At 44.8% G+C, this 19,325-nt stretch overlaps 1 protein-coding gene across 5 annotated transcripts in view; it reads left to right on the top strand.

The window, feature by feature from the left end:
- The window catches only part of PPM1B (protein phosphatase, Mg2+/Mn2+ dependent 1B), a 75,696-nt gene that overhangs the window by 45,953 nt on the left and 10,418 nt on the right, over positions 1–19,325 (top strand). For all 5 annotated transcript variants that reach the window (XM_068158861.1, XM_068158860.1, XM_068158863.1 and 2 more), the window contains one exon: positions 13,840–13,951. In XM_068158861.1, the coding sequence (XP_068014962.1) occupies positions 13,840–13,951 (112 nt within the window). The remainder of the gene's footprint in view (positions 1–13,839; positions 13,952–19,325) is intronic.

The following is a 19,325-nucleotide window of genomic DNA, read 5'->3' on the forward strand; positions in this document are numbered from 1 at the left end:
CACATTCCAACGGCCAATCTCTCTTTCTGGGAAGAACTTCCTAACATCCAGCCTAGACCTCTCGTGGTGCAGCTTGAGACTGTGTCCTCTTGTTCTGGTGCTGGTTGCCTGGGAGAAGAGACCAACCCCCACCTGGCTTACATATTGTTCTTAAACATTAAAAGAGATACTTGTGATACTTGTACCCTTTAGTTTTGTAAAAGTATTTGATACATTGTGCTGGGTTACACCCATCCTGATGGGGCCTGAAAGAACCCAGCCCCCAGGTGGACAAAAGAAACTTGATCCAAGTGGGCAGAGAGAGACTTGGTTTTCCCCCTCCCAGGAGGAGGGGTCCCCTGGGTGAGAGGTGGTCTATTCCACTCCCCCTTCCTGTCCAGCAAGCCTATCAAAAGGGCAGACATCTTTTACTGCTCTCTTTCCCTGCTTCGACTGCTCAAGAGAGATCATCTGCTGCTGCTGCTGCTCCCTGCACTGACCCCATGCTTGGGTCCTACTTTCCAAACCACATCCAAGCTTTCTAAGGAACTGAATCCACTTACATCCAGGGAATGCAAGGCCATCCAGGCTTGGTTTTGTATATTTTCCTGTTTATCCTTTGCCTTTGTGAACCCTCCCTGTTATTTTGTTTTAAAATTTACCTCTTTTACTTCCAAACTGATTCCAGACTATTTTTCATGAGTTTACCTCTCCTTTCCCCTATATGATTTTTTTTTTTTTTTTGTTTTATCTCACCAGGAAAGGGATAGGGGAGGAATCTCTCATCTGTTACAATCTGGGTAAAGCTCAAACCAGCACATATATGAAGAAAATGCTGTTCTGGGTTTTCATAACAGGTCAACTTATTAATCTTAATTATCCAGGCTATTTTAACTGTGTCTGTTTGACACTGTTGTGAGGGTTTTTTTTTAAAAAACTGGTGGCTTTTTAAAATGCACTTCTGCAAAAACCCAACAGAGTGTAAATGATCAAAACACGTGAATAGAAGAGCCTTAAATCTCCCCTTTGGATTCCAAGTGCTTACCACACATGTATGTGTGAATAAAACCCAATAAATCATCTAGAACTTTCATGGAGGGCTAAATTTAATTCCTGTCTAGTTTCATTTAGTCACTAATATTTCTAAACAATCCAAAAGGCTGAATGCAACTTCATCCTTTAAGCAGAAACAGTTAAAAGCAAGTTAGATTTGACAAAAAGTGAAGACTTGCCCTTGTCTGTTTATTACTTTTTCACACTTTTCTTAATGTCAGAAAAACTGACATTTGAAACAGACTTTCAAACTCTTTCTTCTGATTGAGAATCCCCTGTCACTGGTTGATGTTGTTCTGAGGTCTTAAGCCAGTTTAGACCTGGTCTTAAACCAGTCTTGAGTCCAGTACAGATGTACTAGTATCCTGGTCTCTTCAGTCTTCTCAATTATTGCAGTCATGGTAGACTTGTAGTTTCGGTAGAAACTACTACAACCCCTACTGAAGTTCAGGATTGATACTGAAATTTGCCTGTTTTTATAGTTTTGTTCTTGTGTTGGCACAGAATACTTTTTCATGCCTGATTTGCTTCTGCAAGGAAAAAAAAATTACTGAGGTTTTGCAACAGTTTGTCTTGCTGTTACATATGTTGCAGGAATAATCCTGTGATGTACTGTCATTGGAGAGAAGCAGCTGTCAGAGGTTTTGAAAACTTTGTTGTTCTGATGCTTTAAATTTGCATAATCTTACCTGAAGTGTGCTGAGGTACTGTCTCACCCCCTTATGGTGATGCAGCTTATTAACCTATTTGTTGGAGTTAATAGTTACAGCAGCAGTGTCCAAGGATATTTCAAAAGGATTTCCTTAAGAGAAAACTGTCTGAGATGATTTTTACCTGTTCTTGACTTGTTTCAGGGCTAGGCTGGAATGTTCTGAACGCTAGATCTAAGTTTAACTGTGGTTTGTGAAGAGGTGGTGCTTTTGTGGGTGGATAATGAGTCATGTAGCCACCTTAGATTTATTTGTTCGGGGTGCTGAGACTAGTGGTTTAGCTTTGTAATACAATATTGCTACCCTGGTCATACTTCTCTGTATTCATATTGAAAAATGTGATGCTGTCACTCTACGGGAGACTGTTCAGCAGAGTTGCAACAAAATGGTTCAAAACTTGATTGCCCAGACATTTGAGACTTGGCAGGTCAAAGTAACAATGAAGCCACTGTCTTGAGATTGTAACAAGGTTTTGATGACCACAGCTCTGGCCACTGACTGCATGAGCTTTTTGTTTGTTTGTTTGATGAAAGAAGATGTGACTGCAAGTTTATCAGTGCAGATCCAGAAACTTCCAGGCACCCAAAAGCATGGTGTGTATAATCTGTAGAAGTAAAATGCTTGATTTCCCTTTTTTAGTGCTATGTAATAAGAATTGCTAATACAGGACTCCCTCACTATTGCACAGGAATTATTGCATAGGTTGGTTTTGGTTTATTTGAATCCCTGACACAGTCACTAATTTATTTATTTTTTAAGCTGGTTAGGCCACCCCTTGAGTCCTGTGTCCAGTTCTGGGCCCCTCACTTCAGGAAAGATGTTGAGATGCTGGAAGGTGTCCAGAGAAGGGCAACAAAGCTGGGGAGGGGTCTGGAGCACAGCCCTGTGGGGAGAGGCTGAGGGAGCTGGGGTTGCTTATCCTGGAGAAGAGGAGGCTCAGGGGAGACCTTCTTGCTGTCTCCAACTCCCTGAAGGGAGGTTGTAGACAGGTGGGGCTTGGTCTCTTCTCCCAGGCAACCAGCACCAGAACAAGAGGACACAGTCTCAAGCTGTGCCAGGGGAAGTTTAGGCTGGATGTTAGGAAGAAGTTCTTCATAGAAAGAGAGATTGCCCATTGGAATGTGCTGCCCAGGGAGGTGGTGGAGTCACCATCACTGGAGGTGTTTAAGAGGAGACTGGATGAGGCACTTGGTGCTATGGTTTAGTTGATTAGATGGTGTTGGGTGATAGGTTGGAGTTGATGATCTCAAAGGTCTTTTCCAACCTGGTTATTTCTATGCTGTTCTATTCTAAACATGCTCTAAAGGATACAGAAAAAAACTGATTGGACATGCTTTTATCAGAAAGTAGTTGATAGTCAAGTAAGTAGCATTAGGTGTAAATGAGAAGTAATCCTGTACTGTAGGCCTAAGGAGATCAAGAATCTTCTGAGTGTAACAGCAAAAATCCCACTCATAGTACTCTTTTATTAGCACTACTTCTGTGTGTAATGCCACTGTGACATAGAATTGTAACCTGACAGCTGTGGACAAGCATTAATTTTGCTCCTTCGCTATCAAAAATTCTAATGCTGGAAATGACAGTTCTATGAGTACTTTATAATTTGTCCTTTCATTTATGTGAAACAGCCTGTGAAAACTAGTCATGTTTTTTTGTCTAGATAGTCTTGGGGTTTTTTGGTGGCACTCTTAACCAAACGATGTACACTCTGATTTTGTTTTGTTTGCATAAATGTCCCAGTAATCTAGATAGTTGATGTAACAAATGTGTAGTTTTTAAATATATGTGAGATGATCTTCAGACCACAGTTCAGTTACCTCTGAACGTGCCATTGTTGTGTGTCATGTCTTTCCCTCATCTTCAGACGGGATCTAAATGGAAATGGTTTACCTATTTCTGGTTTCTCTTGAGATTAGAGAGAGCTAATGGTCACTTCAAATGATAACTCTAGGCATGTTTCTCAGAGCTTGGCTTACATCCCAGGTTTCCTAGATGACACTAGTTAAGATAAATGCCTATTATCTTACTATGTCTGAGTAGACTAATAAACTTTGGGAGAGAGCCAGGAGCAGTTACCTTTACTGAAAGCAGTCAGGTGTGCACGCAGCAGTGCCTGGTTACTATTCTCAGCTTTTTGGTGTTTCTTGTCTCAATTAGAAAATAGGTGGCAAATGTAGGGAACAGCATTGCATTTTATTGCTTTCAGAAGAGAATATTAAGATCATCAGTAGAAAAGCTGTCAACTTTGATCACCGTCTGGTTTAACGGAGAATGACGTAGGAAGCACTATTGCTAGTAACAATGCAGGGTTGTAACATGATTGAGGTATTACTTTAACCTATCAAAATACCTTTTTCACAGGAATGTATTTTAGCTGTGTTGTCATATTTAACACATGCTGTACATACCATACACAGGCACAAATAGAGCCTGGGCAGTGACAGGCTGGAAAGCAGCCCAGAGGAGAGAGACTTGGGGGTGCTGGTGGACAAGAAGCTCAACATGAGCTCTCAATGTGTGCTTGCAGCCCAGAGAGCCAATCAGATCCTGGGCTGCCTCAAGAGAAGTGTGGCTAGCAGGTCAAGGGAGGTGATCCTCCCCCTCTACTCAGCCCTGGTGAGACCCCACCTGGAGTACTGCATCCAGTTCTGGAGCCCCTCTTACAACAGGGATATGGAGGTGCTGGAAGGTGTCCAGAGAAGGGCCATGAGGATGATCAGAGGGCTGGAGCACCTCTCCTATGAGGGCAGACTGAAGGAGTTGGGGCTGTTCAGTCTGCAGAAGAGAAGGCTCCGAGGTGACCTAATTGTCGCCTTCCAGTATCTGAAGGGGGCCTACAGGAAGGCTGGGGAGGGACTTCTCAGGATCTCAGGTAGTGATAGGACTAGGGGGAGTGGAATGAAGCTGGAGGTGGGGAGATTCAGGCTGGATGTGAGGAGGAAGTTCTTCACCATGGGAGTGGTGAAGTCCTGGAATGGATTGTCCAGGGAGGTGGTTTGGGTGCTGTCCCTGGAGGTGTTTAAGCCCAGGCTGGATGAGACTCTGTCCAGCCTGATCTAGTGTGGGGTGTCCCTGCCCTTGGCAGGGGGGTTGGAACTAGATGATCCTTGTGGTCCCTTCCAACCCTGACTATGATAACTCTTAATTATTTTTTTTTTTTACCTTTTTTTTTTTGTGTTCCCTGTGTCATTCGCTTCTGATAATTGGACAAAGTGTAAGGCCTTTAAATGTCAACTATTTGCCAAGGAATGAGAGCATATTTGTGGGAATTGTTTCAAAAAGTAGAGAAAATAAAGGATTTCATACAAACTGGAAATATTTACTTGTTTTCTAATAAATTTTTGCATTCATAATAAATTGTGAAATTGGCCTAATAGAATAGAATTAACCAGGTTGGAAAATACCTCTGAGATCATTGACTCCAACCTATCATCCAACACCATCTAATTAACTAAACCATGGCATCAAGTGCCTCATCCAGTCCCCTCTTAAAAATCTCCAGTGATGGTGACTCCACCACCTCCCTGGGCAGCACATTCCAATGGCCAGTCTCTCTTTCTGGGAAGCACTTCCTCCTAACATCCAGCCTAAACCTCCCCTGGCACAGCTTGAGACTGTGTCCTCTTGTTCTGGTGCTGGTTGCCTGGGAGAAGAGACCAACCCCCACCTGGCTACAACCTCCCTTCAGGGAGTTGGAGACAGCAAGAAGGTCTCCCCTGAGCCTTCTCTTCTCCAGGCTAAGCAACCCCAGCTCCCTCAGCCTTTCCTCACAGGGCTGTGCTCCAGACCCCTCCCCAGCTTTGTTGCCCTTCTCTGGACACATGTTTTTTTTTGACACAGTGTACTTAATTTAAAAAAGTGAGGCTGCAATTTTTGCCTTACATTAGTCTGTAATACTTAGTATTGAGTTTGGAATTGATGCAGAGAAGTCTTAATGTTTCAAACCAGTAAGCAGCGTGGGGAGAATAATTTGGAAAGACAGTGGGTTCTATTAAAAAAGTAGATTCATTTAAGTTTTGAGCAGTGATCAGAAATAGCTTTAACTTAAAGGGGGGATATGTCATCTGTATGTATTTCAGATGTTGGAGTAGTAAGGAAATGTTTTGGAAGGTGAGAACGTCAGTTTAGATCAGGAAAGGGCAACTGCCGTAGTCAGTTTTACATTCATCTTTAGACTAAGTGTAGTCTGGAGAGCAGTGCATAAAAGAGCTGTTCCTGAAAGGTTTAAGCTGCTTTTAGTTCTGAAAACTTAAATCCTGGTAGGTATATTGTGATGTTGATAATATGGGTTTGATCATCCCTGCTAGTTATGTTCAAAAGACAGAAGCTGTATTTCTTTCTTCTGAATATAGTAGGCATTTAGGATAATTTTCTTCAGGGATTTCTATTTGTCACAATGTATTTGTAGTTCTGATGTTTCAGAGCTCTGAATTTGATAATCTAAGCAGAAGAATCTGTGTTCAGTTACAGCATGTGATTGTTTAAGGATGTTGCTAGGTCATGCAGGAAAAAAACCAAAGAGGCAAAAGCCCATTTAGAGCTTAGCCTGGCCTCTGCTGTGAAGGACAACAAAAAAATCCTTCTACAAATACACTAAAAGCAGAGGAGAGGCAAGGACAACCTCCACTCCTTGGTGGACATGGAGGGGAACGTAGTAACAGAAGATGAGGAAAAGTCAGAGGTGCTTAACATCTTCTTTGCCTCAATTTTTAATAGCAGGATAGGTTATCTTCCAGACAGCTGGCCTGCAGAGCTGGCAGATGGAGGCAGGGAGCAATATAGTATCCCTGTGTTCCAGGAGGAAGCGGTTAGAGATCTTCTTAGCCACTTGGATCCCCACAAGTCCATGGGACCGGATGGGATCCATCCTAGGGTGCTGAGAGAGCTGGCAGATGAGCTGCCCAAGCCACTCTCCATCATTTTTCACCAGTCCTGGCTCACTGGAGAGGTCCCAAATGACTGGAAGCTGTCAACATGATACCCATTCACAAGAAGGGCTGGAAGGAGAAGCCAGGGAATTGCAGTGCCAGGCAAGATCATGGAACAGGTCATCTTGAGTGCAATCACACAACGCTTACAGGATGGCCAAGGGATCAGGCCCAGCTAGCATGGATTTAGGAGGGCAGGTCCTGACTGACCAACCTGATCTCCTTCTATGCCCAGGTGACTGCCTGGTGGATGTGGAGGAGGCTGTAGATGTAGTCTGCCTGGACTTCAGCAAGGCCTTTGACACCATCCCCCACGGCTAACTCCTGGCCAAGCTGTCAGCCCCTGGCTTGGACAGCAGCACTCTGAGCTGGGTCAGGAACTGCCTGGAGACTGAGCCCAGAGAGTGGTGGTGAATGGTGCCACATCCAGCTGGCAGCTGGGCACTCGTGGTGTCCCCCAGGGATCAGTGCTGGGCCCCATCTTCTTCAATATCTTTATTGATGATCTGGATGAGGGCATTCAGTCCATCATCAGTAAGTTTGCAGATGACACCAAGCTGGGGGCAGGAGTTGGTCTGTTAGAGGGTAGGAGAGCTCTGCAGAGGGACCTTGCTGGACAGATGGGCAGAGTCCAGTGGCATGAAATTTAGCACATATAAGTGCCAGGTGCTGCACTTTGGCCACAACAACCCCATGCAGTGCTACAGGCTGGGGTCGGAGTGGCTGGAGATTGGCCAGGCAGAGAGGGACCTAGTGATTGTGGTTGATAGTAGGTTGAACATGAGCCAGCAGTGTGCCCAGGTGGCCAAGAGGGCCAGTGGTATCCTGGCCAGCATCAGGAAGAGTGTGGCCAGCAGGATCAGGGAGGTCATTGTGCCCTGTACTCAGCACTGGTTAGGCCACACCTTGAGTCCTGTGTCCAGTTCTGGGCCCCTCACTTCAGGAAAGATGTTGAGATGCTGGAAGGGCAACAAAGCTGGGGAGGGGTTTGGAACACAGCCATGTGAGGAAAGGCTGAGGGAGCTGGGGTTGCTTAGCCTGGAGAAGAGGAGACTCAGGGGAGACCTTCTTGCTTTCTACAGCTCCCTGAAGGGAGGTTGTAGCCAGGTGGGGGTTGGTCTCTTCTCCCAGGCAACCTGTGTCAGAACAAGAGGACACAGTCTCAAGCTGTGCCAGGGGAGGTTTAGGCTGGATGTTAGGAAGAAGTGCTTCCCAGAAAGAGAGATTGCCCATTGGAATGTGCTGCCCAGGGAGGTGGTGGAGTCACCATCACTGGAGGTGTTTAAGAGGAGACTGGATGAGGCACTTGGTGCTATGGTTTAGTTGATTAGATGGTGTTGGGTGATAGGTTGGAGTTGATGATCTCAAAGGTCTTTTCCAACCTGGTCTGGTCTGTTCTGTTCTATATATTGGGACTCTGTAGTATATTTACTAATCTTGAAAATACCAAACTAGATGATGACTGTTCCTATCAAAAATGGACATTGTGCACAGTAGTTTAACATGAACATTATTTGTTAATGAATTAACTGCTCACAAGTAGTGCTGAAATCCTGTGTATTTGTACAATGAGTTTCTAGTTATTTTTTAAGGTATTTCCAGAGTTATTAGAATAGAATTGTTGTTTTAACACTGAAATGGAGTTCTTGTTTTAACAGAGTTAATAAAATACAAAGTTGATAGTTTACAGATATTTTAAATGGAAGAACTGTGTGTCAAAGCTCTCTTCCTAGTTTGGGTCTGAAGGTTGACAACATGTATAATGACTGCATTCCATAGCTGTCATTTCAAGAGTATTCTGAGATGCTTATGAAGTTGTAGCCAGTAGCTTGAGATTGAGTCATTTATGATAGTGAGCACAGATGGGCTTCTGTTTTGACTCTTTTAACGGGTTAATTTTCAAAGTTATGTAGCTATTGGATAGGAGTTCAGGCTATGTCAGTCTTTTCCTGCTGCTTTCAAATGCTACTTTCTGTTCTCTGTTGTGCTTTAACACAGCAGGCAGCTAAACGCTATGTAGCCATTGGCTCCTCCCTGTCCCCACGGTAGGACAGAGGTCAAATAAAGAATGTGGGAAAAAAAGGTAAAAATCTTCCACTAAATTCAACATTTAACAGGACGGAAAAGGAGGAGAAAATAAAAAGAGAAAAAGAAGAATACACAGAGCAAGTGATTCACAGTGCAGTTGCTTACCACAGGGCACAATGATGCCAAACCAGTCCTCAAGCAGCAGGCTCCTACACCCCCATGACCCAACTCCACCCAGTTTTATTGTTGACTGTGCTATCATATAGTAGGGAATATCCCTTTGACCAGTTTGGGTCAGATGTCCTGGCTGTATTCTCTCCCAGCTTTGTATACACTCCAGCCTCCTCACTGGCAGGACAGCATGAGACTCAGCTGCTAGGAGGCCAGTGATGAGGAGTCCCTCAGGGATCAGTACTGGGACCAGGCTTGTTTAACATCTTTGTTGGTGACGTGGACGGTGGCATTGAGTGAACCCTCAGCAAGTTTGCTGATGACACCAAGCTGTGTGGTGCAGCAGACACACTGGAGGGAAGGGAGGCCATCCAGAGGGACCTTGACAGGCTGGAGAGGTGAGCCCATGCCAACCTCATAAGGTTCAACAAGACCAAATGCAAAGTTGTGCGTCTGAGTCAGGGCAATCCCAAGCACCGGTGCAGGCTGGGCAGGGACTGGCTTGAGAGCAGCCGTGAAGAAAAGGACCTGGAGGTGCTGGTGGATGAGAAGGTCAACATGAGACACCAGTATGCACTTGCAGCCCAAAAAACCAGTCCCATCCTGGGCTACATCAAGAGAAGCATAGCCAGCAGGTTGAGGGAGATGATTCTCCCCCTCTACTCCCCCCTGGTGAGACCCCACCTGGAATACTGTGTCCAGTTCTGGAGCTCCTATTACAGGAAGGATCTGGATGTGCTAGAAGGTTTTCAGAGAAGGGCCACAAGGATGATGAGAGGGCTGGAGCACCTCTCGTATGAGGACAGACTGAGGGAGTTGGGGCTATTTAGTCTGCAGAAGAGAAGGCTCAGAGACAACTTTATTGTGGCCTTCTAGTATCTGAAGGGAGCCTTCAAGAAAGCTGGGGAGGGACTTTTTAGGGTGTCAGGTAGTGACAGGACTAGGGGGGATGGAAAAAAGTAGACGTGTAGATTCAGCTTGGATGTTAGGAAGAAGTTCTTCACCCATGAGGGTGGTGAGGCTGCCCAGGGAAGTGGTAGAAGCCTCATCCCTGGAGTTTTTTTAAGGCCAGGCAGGATGTGGCTCTGGGCAACCTGATCTGTTGTTAGGTGTCCCTGCCCATGGCAGTGGGGTTGGAACTAGATGATCCTTGAGGTCCCTTCCAGCCCTAACAGTTCCTTGATTCTGTGGTTTAATTTAAGGTCTGCTCAGCAGCAGCCAGAACATCAGTATTATCAACATGATTCTCAATCTAAGTCCAAAACACAGCACTTCTCCAGCTGCTAGGAAGAACAGATAAAGTAATCAGTCCCTGCCAAAGCCATGACGTGGGGTTTTTATCTGATTTTCAGAGATCCAAAGTTGGATCACAGGAAAAGAAAAGTAGGCACAGAAGTCAATTAAATTCTATATGCTTCAGTTAATTGGAAAGGGTGTATCAGACATGCAGTCATAAAAAAACCAAACCAAAACCAACCAATCAAAACCCCACCATAACTCACTCATTCTCCAAATCAATAATAAGGCGTGTGTTCTTGGTAGGCTTAAACAGCCTCAGCAGTAGTGTTGGATGGGATATTGCACATATTTGGGATATATACTGTATATAAAACTGGCTTGTCATAATCTTACAGCTGAAACAGAAAACTTTTAATGTCTGGATGAAGACTTACATTGTATATAATGGAAATAAAATTTTATCTGCATTTTCAACCTGAGTTAAATGTTAAGATTTAGTGAAAACTGTTTTAGAAGTCAAGTAGTAGACTTCATAGTGGACTTTCATAGATTTGCATATATGATTATATCAGGAAATAACTCTTTAAACATCTCCTATTACTAGCACAACCATAGAAGTTTCTATAGGGAGTGGAAAAATTAATTGCAGGGTTATTCTTATTCTAGATCTAAAGGTGAAAACCTTGTAAATGCTTATAAATCCATTTCTGAAAAGCTTTTGGTTTCTTCCTCTAGTTGCCTTTGTCAAATAAATCCACAGTGTGTATTGGCTGACGGATGTGTAGAGAGAAAAGGTCATGCTTAGTCATTTGCTTTTTTCTTCGATCTCCCTTTTTTTTTTGTTTTTTCCCCTATCTCAGAGAGAGGGAACATGTTATTAATTTCCATATCAGGAAAAGAAAAAGGAGATGGTATCCATCATAGGGTGCTGAGAGAGCTGGCAGATGAACTGGCCAAGCCACTCTCCATCATTTTCCTCCAGTCCGGGCTCACTGGTGAGGTCCCAGATGACTGGAAACTGGCCAGTGTGGTCCCCAGCCATAAGAAGGGTCAGATGGAGGAACCTGGAAACTCCAGACCAGTCAGCCTGACCTCAGTGCCAGGGAAAGTCATGAAGCAGATTATCCTGGCAGCAATAACTGCGCACCTGAAGGATGGCCAAGGGCTTGGGTCCAGCCAACATGGCTTTAGGAGGGGCAGGTCCTGCCTCTCCAACCTGATCTCCTTCTATGATCAGGTGACCCGTCTGTGGATGTGGGGAGGCCTGTGGATGTGGTCTACCTGGACTTCAGCAAGGCCTCTGACACCATCCTCCACAGCAAACTGCTGGCTAAGCTGTCAGCTCGAGGCTTGGACCGCAACACTCTGTGCTGGGTTAGGAACTGGCTGGAGGGCTGAGCCCAGAGAGTGGTGGTGAATGGTGCCACATCCAGCTGGCAGCCAGTCACCAGTGGTGTCCCCCAGGGATCAGTGCTGGGCCCCATCCTCTTTAACATCTTCATTGATGATCTGGATGAGGGGATTGAGTCAGTCATCAGCAGGTTTGCAGATGACACCAAGTTAGGAGCAGACGTTAGTCAGTTAGAGGGTTGAAGGGCTCTGCAGAGGGACCTCGACTGACTGGACAGATGGGCAGAGTCCAATGGGATGGCATTTAAGAAGTCCAAGTGCCGGGTGCTGCACTTTGGCCACAGCAACCCCATGCAGAGCTACAGGCTGGGATCAGAGTGGCTGGAGAGCTGCCAAACAGGGAGGGACCTGGGGGTGTTGATCGACAGCTGCCTGAACATGAGCCAGCAGTGTGCCCAGGTGGCCAAGAGGGCCAATGGCATCCTGGCCTGCATTAGGAATAGTATGGCCAGCAGGAGCAGGGAGGTCATTCTTCCTCTGTACTCAGCACTGGTTAGGCCACACCTTGAGTACTGTGTCCAGTTCTGGGCCACTCAGTTTAAGAAGGTCATTGAGACACTTGAGCGTGTCCAGAAAAGGGCAACAAGGCTGGTGAGAGGCCTTGAGCACAGCCCTATGAGGAGAGGCTGAGGGAGCTGGGATTGTTTAGCCTGGAGAAGAGGAGGCTCAGGGGTGACCTCATTGCCCTCTACAACTACCTGAAAGGTGGTTGTAGCCAGGAAGGGGTTGGTCTCTTCTCCCAGGCAACCAGCCAGAACAAGGGGACACAGTCTCAAGCTGCACCAGGGGAAGTTTAGGCTTGAGGTGAGGAGAAAGTTCTTCACTGAGCGAGTCATTAGTCATTGGAATGGGCTGCCCAGGGAGGTGGTGGAGTCAGCATCCTTGGAAGTGTTCAAGAGGAGATTGGACGTGGCACTTGGTGCCATAGTCTAGTCATGGGTCTGTGGTGACAGGTTGGACTCGATCATCTTCGAAGTCTCTTCCAGCCTTGGTGACACTGTGTTACTGTAATACTTCCAGTAGAATTCCACAAGAAATCTGGGGAGAGACTTTGTAGAAGTGCTTGTAATGATAGGACAAGGGGGAATAGATTGAAGCTTGAGGAGGGTTGATTTAGACGAGATATTAGAAAAAAAATTCTTTACATTGAGGGTACTGAGACACTGGAACAGGTTGTCTGGCCAAGTTGTGGATGTCCCCTACCAGGAAATGTTCAAGGCCAAGTTGGACAGGGCCTTGAGCCACCTGGTCTAGTGGAAGGTGTCTCTGCCCTGCTTCTGCCTTGAGTCGCAGGCTCCAAATCAGACATCCAGAATATAGTTTATTTGAAGAAATTGAAGTGATTTGTTTATCTTAAATAGTCATCAAGATGCAGACTGATAAGTACCTTTAGGATATTTGAGAAGATTCATTCTTAATTTTTTTTGTTTTGTGGGTCAAACAATTTATATCCACAACAATAACTAAAGGAAATGGTAGTACACTCCTTAATTCAGTTGTTATTCAGGGGGGGAAAAAACCAACCAACCAAACAAAAATTCCTTTAAAGTGTGACCAGTTTGTACAACTACAATTGCCAGATAACTTAGTGAACTTTTATCTCCTGTGGTAGTAGTTGAATAGAGATTGAAGACTGGAAGCTGGTAGCCTTACGTTTTTGTGAATATATTACATATTTGCCTTAAAGCACCTTTGATGGATAAGAGTGTGTGAAGATTTACTTCATTTTAGGCAGTTCTTTTCCATGGTAGAAGCATGTACCAGCCCTGGACTTGTGTGAAATGGTATTCCATTTTCGAAGCAGAAGTACTATAAATTATTTGTTGTCAGTTGTATATTTGGTACTGGCCACTGGCATGATTATGGGCTGTTACATGTGCTGCTTTATCACTTGATGGTCTTGGTGTTTATGCCATGGAGATTCAGGCCTTTGAGAATGCATGATGTTACTCCAAAGGAAATAGTACTGAATTCCTGGGAAGCACTGCCTTTATGGCATGTAACAGGGAGGTAACTGAAACAAGCTTGCATCTGTTTTCTCTTCCAAGAGAAAGGCTATTGTATCCACTTCACAGTCTGGTTCTGAATTTCTCTGAGAGAGGCTGGCTAGAAGCATGGTGGAAAGGCAGGCTGTGAATTTGAATAGCTGTGTTCCACCATGGAAAATGTGTATCTAAACTTGAAGAATGTTTCTTTGTTTACATATAACTTTTTCACAACGCCTCTGTTAAAAAGTGCCAGTATTTTGTGTTGTTGTATCTTAAGGGACGAGTGGTATTTATTCAGTAATCCAAGGACTTTTTTGTTTGTTTTTTAATTAGAAATAATGGAGAAATCGGGTGAAGAAGGAATGCCTGATCTTGCTCATGTTATTCGTATTTTAACTGCGGAGAATATCCCTAATTTACCACCGGGAGGTGGTTTAGCTGGCAAGTGAGTACTGGAGTTTCTTGAACTGCTTAGTTCACTGAAAGAAGTAGTTTTATCTAAATGTTCTAAAGGTTTTTTTATTGTAATAGTTAAAGAAAAAAGTTGAGTTTTACATTGTAAGTAGTTGACATTTTGTGCTACATAAACATTGTGTCACTGTTCCCAAAACACACACAAGAAAGGGACAAAAAACCCACAAAAAAGCCAAGGCTCCACCCCCACGATAAACCTCAACTCGGCTTATTCTTGGCTTTTTCGCTGCTTCACATTTCTCAGGAACTGTCAGTAATCTAAATGGAGTATCAGTATACCAGTTCAGTTTTCCTGATTTCGTGTTTCTGCCACCACTTAGCCTCCAAGTTTGAGTCAATGCCTGTTTGTTCAGCAACCATTCCTGTAAGAAAATTGGTTTTATTTGTTTAGTATTAAACTGAATGTCATACAAGCAAGAAATGGAAATGATATTGTGGGTTTTATCTTTGCTTGTTTTCTAGGTAGACTAAAGCTGATAATCTAGCAATCTGTAACTTAAGGATTTTTATGAATGTAATTTAGGATAGTATAAAAATTGTTCATCTAGAATCTTCCAAACAATGGTACCCATTATTGCTCCCTGGCATAGGTCATGTTGTTGCTGGAATCATTTTATATTTCAAATTACGAAGTCTTGTTCTCTGAGCATTTGTGAGTGTATATCTGTTTAATTGTGCTTACTCATTAATGAGCACTATTTATTGTCTTTTTTTTTTGTTTATTGCTTTGAAAGTACCTGTATGTTCTTAGCACCTCCCAACTGCTGAAAGACTTAGTGGGTTTTGTTGTTTTGCTCATCAATAACCACATCATGTACTGCTTCATTATTCTGGAACCTTTGCATATAAATTCTGTTTTAGTTTGCTGTGACCCAGGATACATTTGTAAGGGTTTTAGCTTCAGAATTTGTCTTTTGCTGTCTTTCTCTTATTTTTTGCTTTTTAAAATCCTATTACAGAAACCTGACATGAGATGTACCTGCAGGCTGCTTTCTTTTTTTTAAGAAAATATCATAGAGTATTCATTAACTTTTTCTTGGCCTTCAAACTTTAGGACAAAGACAGGTGGTGAAGTAGTTAACTTGTAGGATTGAGCTCCTGAATGTATGTTTTGAAAAAGCATGACCACACAATCCAAACCCATATACTATGTCCTTAATACTTTTGTCCTTACAAGGGAATATCTTTGTCTCAGGGTCCTTATCCTGTGATGTTACCAGGACACAAAGAATTAGCACTTTGTCCTTCTGTTTGAACTCCAAGACCGGGCTCTGACAAACTGCAGAATTTTTTTTGTGGCTGACATCCTTGATTTTTTTTAGCACCAATTCTAGCTGCTCCTTATTTTAGTATGTCTGAGCTGGAGAAATACAATGCAGTGTTACCTTGACTTAGAGTATGTCTGCAAACCTTGAGAACCTCTGAAGTAGCCCCCCTTCAAGTGGTGTGGTATCTTTCCTTCAAGCATCTCACTTGTATAGAAGTGTTGACTGGCTCATTCTTTGAGACGAGATCTAACTGACAACGCTACTGCAGTCACTTGATGGTAGTGTTTTATCTTGTAAACTCTTACTCTTCAAAGACTTGTTTCAGGCTTGGCTTGAATCCCCCTGTAACTTCAGATGTTGCCAAAGGAATGTTTATTTGTTGCTGAAGAAAACACGTTCCAAGCTACCCTGTCACTTGAGCATTAGTACATCATAGTTTCATAGTTTCATAGTTTCATTCAGGGTTGGAAGGGACCACAAGGATCATCTAGTTCCAACCCCCCTGCCATGGGCAGGGACACCCCACACTAGATCAGGCTGGACAGAGCCTCATCCAGCCTGCTCTTAAACACCCCCAGGGACGGGGCCTCGACCACCTCCCTGGACAACCCATTCCAGGGTTTCACCACTCTCATGGTGAAGAACCTCCTCCTCACATCCAGCCTGAATCTCCCCACCTCCAGCTTCATTCCATTCCCCCTAGTCCTATCACTACCTGATATCCTGAGAAGTCCTTTCCCAGCCTTCCTGTAGGCCCCCTTCAGATACTGGAAGGCGACAATTAGGTCACCTCGGAGCCTTCTCTTCTGCAGACTGAACAGCCCCAACTCCTTCAGTCTGTTCTCATAGGAGAGGTGCTCCAGCCCTCTGATCATCCTCGTGGCCCTTCTCTGGACACGTTCCAGCACCTCCACATCCCTCTTGTAATAGGGGCTCCAGAACTGGACACAGTACTCCAGGTGGGGTCTCACCAGGGCTGAGTAGAGGGGGAGGATCACCTCCCTTGACCTGCTAGCCACACTTCTCCTGATGCAGCCCAGGATCTGATTGGCTTTGCGGGCTGCAAGTGCACACTGAGCATCCACTCAGCATCTTACTGTTGAGTTTTCCCATGAAGTACAGAGAAATACACTGTTGAAAGAAAGGTTAATTGAAAATAACGGAGAACACCCCAATTCTCTGTGATACGTGTCAACTTTCTGTGGCAGCCATTCCTTGGAAAATCATGGAAAATGGCCAAATTCTGGGATCCATGTCAACTCTTTCTATGGCAGCCTTCCTTGGACTGGATTAGGTGTTTTCTGTAAGTTTTTTTGGTGGGAGAATCTTCCATCACCACCTGATGGGTCCCATACTAGCTCAGCAATGCAACCCTTTCTTCTTAAAGCATTGACTAACAGTGCCATTGAAGAAGGTGTTCTTCAGTGGACTTTTCATATCAGACAAATTTCTGCAAGAGTCACTGTCATTTAAATTTTGAACTTCTTCCTTGGTCCTCATTCAGACACAGCCCAAAACCTTTGTTTGTGAACACCCACAACTGGCATATACACCAGTGTTTTGAGGCTTCAAGTTGTCAGGTGTCTATTGTGCCTGCCTTCTGTTTGTCTTGATGTGGTGTGTCTAGATAAATGCAGACTTCATCATTGACATACATTGCCTCTGAACATGTGACCATGTGATGTCTTTTCAGTGCTGTAGATCAGTGGACATCCTGAGGTTTGATACACTGTCCCTTGCATTCACTGGTCCATGAACCATCTCCCACAATTCTGAGTCTTTAGTAGGTGCTGTTTTAAATGCTGAATTGTGGCAGGAAACTGCAGCCACTACTTGCTGAGTTTACCTAATTCCATAGTATCATAGTATCAGTCAGGGTTGGAAGGAACCACAAGGATCATCTAGTTCCAACCCCCCTGCCATGGGCAGGGACACCCCACACTAGATCAGGCTGGACAGAGCCTCATCCAGCCTGGGCTTAAACACCTCCAGGGGCGGGGCCTCAACCACCTCTCTGGACAACCCATTCCAGGGCTTTACCACTCCCATGGTGAAGAACCTCCTCCTCACATCCAGCCTGAATCTCCCCACCTCCAGCTTCATTCCATTCCCCCTAGTCCTATCACTACCTGAGATCTTGAGAAGTCCCTCCCCAGCCTTCCTGTAGGCCCCCTAATTGTGTAGGCCACAATTAGGTCACCTCAGAGCCTTCTTTTCTCCAGACTGAACAGCCCCAACTCCTTCAGTCTGTCCTCATACGAGAGGTGCTCCAGCCCTCTGATCATCCTCATGGCCCTTCTCTGGACCCGTTCCAGCACCTCCTTATCCCTATTGTAAGAGGGGCTCCAGAACAGGCTGCAGTACTCCAGGTAGGGTCTCACCAGAGCTGAGTAGAGGGGGAGAATCACCTCCCTTGACCTGCTGGCCACACTTCTCCTGATGCATCCCGGGATCTGATTGGCTTTGCAGGCTGCAAGTGCACAGTGAAGAGCTCATGTTGAGCTTCTTGTCCACCAGCACCCCCAAGTCTCTCTCCTCAGGGCTGCCTTCCAGCCAGTCACTGCCCGGCCTGGATTTGTGTCTGGGATTGCCTCGACCCAGATGCAGGACCCTGCACTTGGGTCTTATTGAACCTCATGAGGTGGCTTGTGCCCACCTCTCCAGCCTGTCAAGGTCCCTCTGGATGGCCTCCTTTCCCTCCAGTGTGTCTGCTGCACCACACAGCTTGGTGTCATCAGCAAACTTGCTGAGAGTGCACTCAATGCCACTTTCCATGGCACCCACAAAGATGTTGAACAAGACAGGTCCCAGGACTGATCCCTGAGGGACTCCGCTTGTCACTGGCCTCCACTGGGACATGGAGCCATTGACAGCCACTCTTTGGGTGCGGCCATGGACCCATTGACAGCCACTCTTTGGGTATGGCCATCAAGCCAGTTCCTTATCCATCTAGTGGTCCACCCATCAAACCCATGTGTCACCAGTTTGGAGACCAGGCTGTGGTGCGGGACAGTGTCGAAGGCTTTGCTCAGGTCCAGGTAAATGACATCGGTTGCTCGCCCCTCATCTATTAATTTCATCACCTGCTCATAGAAGGCCACCAGGTTGGTCAGGCAGGATTTGCCCTTGGCAAAGCCATGCTGACTGTTCCCAATCACCTCTTCACTATTCTTCTGAGCCAGTAGTGCCTCCAGGAGGATCTGTTCCATGATCTTTCCAGGCACAGAGGTGAGACTGACTGGCCTGGAGTTCCGTGGTTCCTCCTTACCCGTTTTGAAAATGGGGGCAATGTTTCCCCTTTTCCAGTCTGTGGGGACTGCCCCAGACTGCCATGACTTCTGAAATATAATAGAGAGGGGTTTAGCAACCTCATCTGCCAATTCTCTCAGCACCCGTGGGTGTATCCCGTCGGCTCCCATGGACTTGAACACTTTCAGGTTCTTCACGTGATCATGAACCTGATCTTCACTTAGAGTGGGCAGTTCTTTCTCATTCTGTTGGAAGTGGACATAGGTGCAATGTTCTGTTCAAAAACTGGACTGTTCTGAAGCTTTTGCTCCCATAGTGGGGGCATAAAAACCTTGACATGCTAGTTTAGGAATTGATCTAACTCTGTGTCCTGTCCACAGGATAGCTGAAAGTAGATGCCTAGGGAAGACTATAAAATTAGGAAAAAATGTAGAATATTTTCTCTATGATTATTATTTTTCAGCTTTTTACAGCTGAAGTACTTTCTGATTTGATATATTTTGTGTACTTTGACTTAATTTCTCTTCCATTAAGTAAAGTAAAGTTTAGAAGGAACCTCATTAAATTTCTGACATGCTCAGTATTCTGGGGCAGAAAGTTCTGTTGCATCAAGAGCTGTCACTATATTTTTGGGACATTTGCTGCTGTCTTCATCTGCTGCCTTACTTTCTTTGTTTGGAGCAGTCAGCAGTGCTTGTCCATGTTCTGTAAGACATAATTTTTATAGACTGCAACCACTTCAAAACTTGAGAGTCTTAGTTCATGTTGCAGTTCTTTCTTGTTGAAGCTGTCAGTAACTTTGATATTTATTATACTTGCCTGAACATT

The sequence above is a fragment of the Melanerpes formicivorus genome, unplaced genomic scaffold (genome assembly GCF_026170545.1).
Source record: "Melanerpes formicivorus ecotype bairdi unplaced genomic scaffold, bMelFor1.0.p_v2 SCAF_43, whole genome shotgun sequence".
NCBI classification, from domain to species: domain Eukaryota; kingdom Metazoa; phylum Chordata; class Aves; order Piciformes; family Picidae; genus Melanerpes; species Melanerpes formicivorus.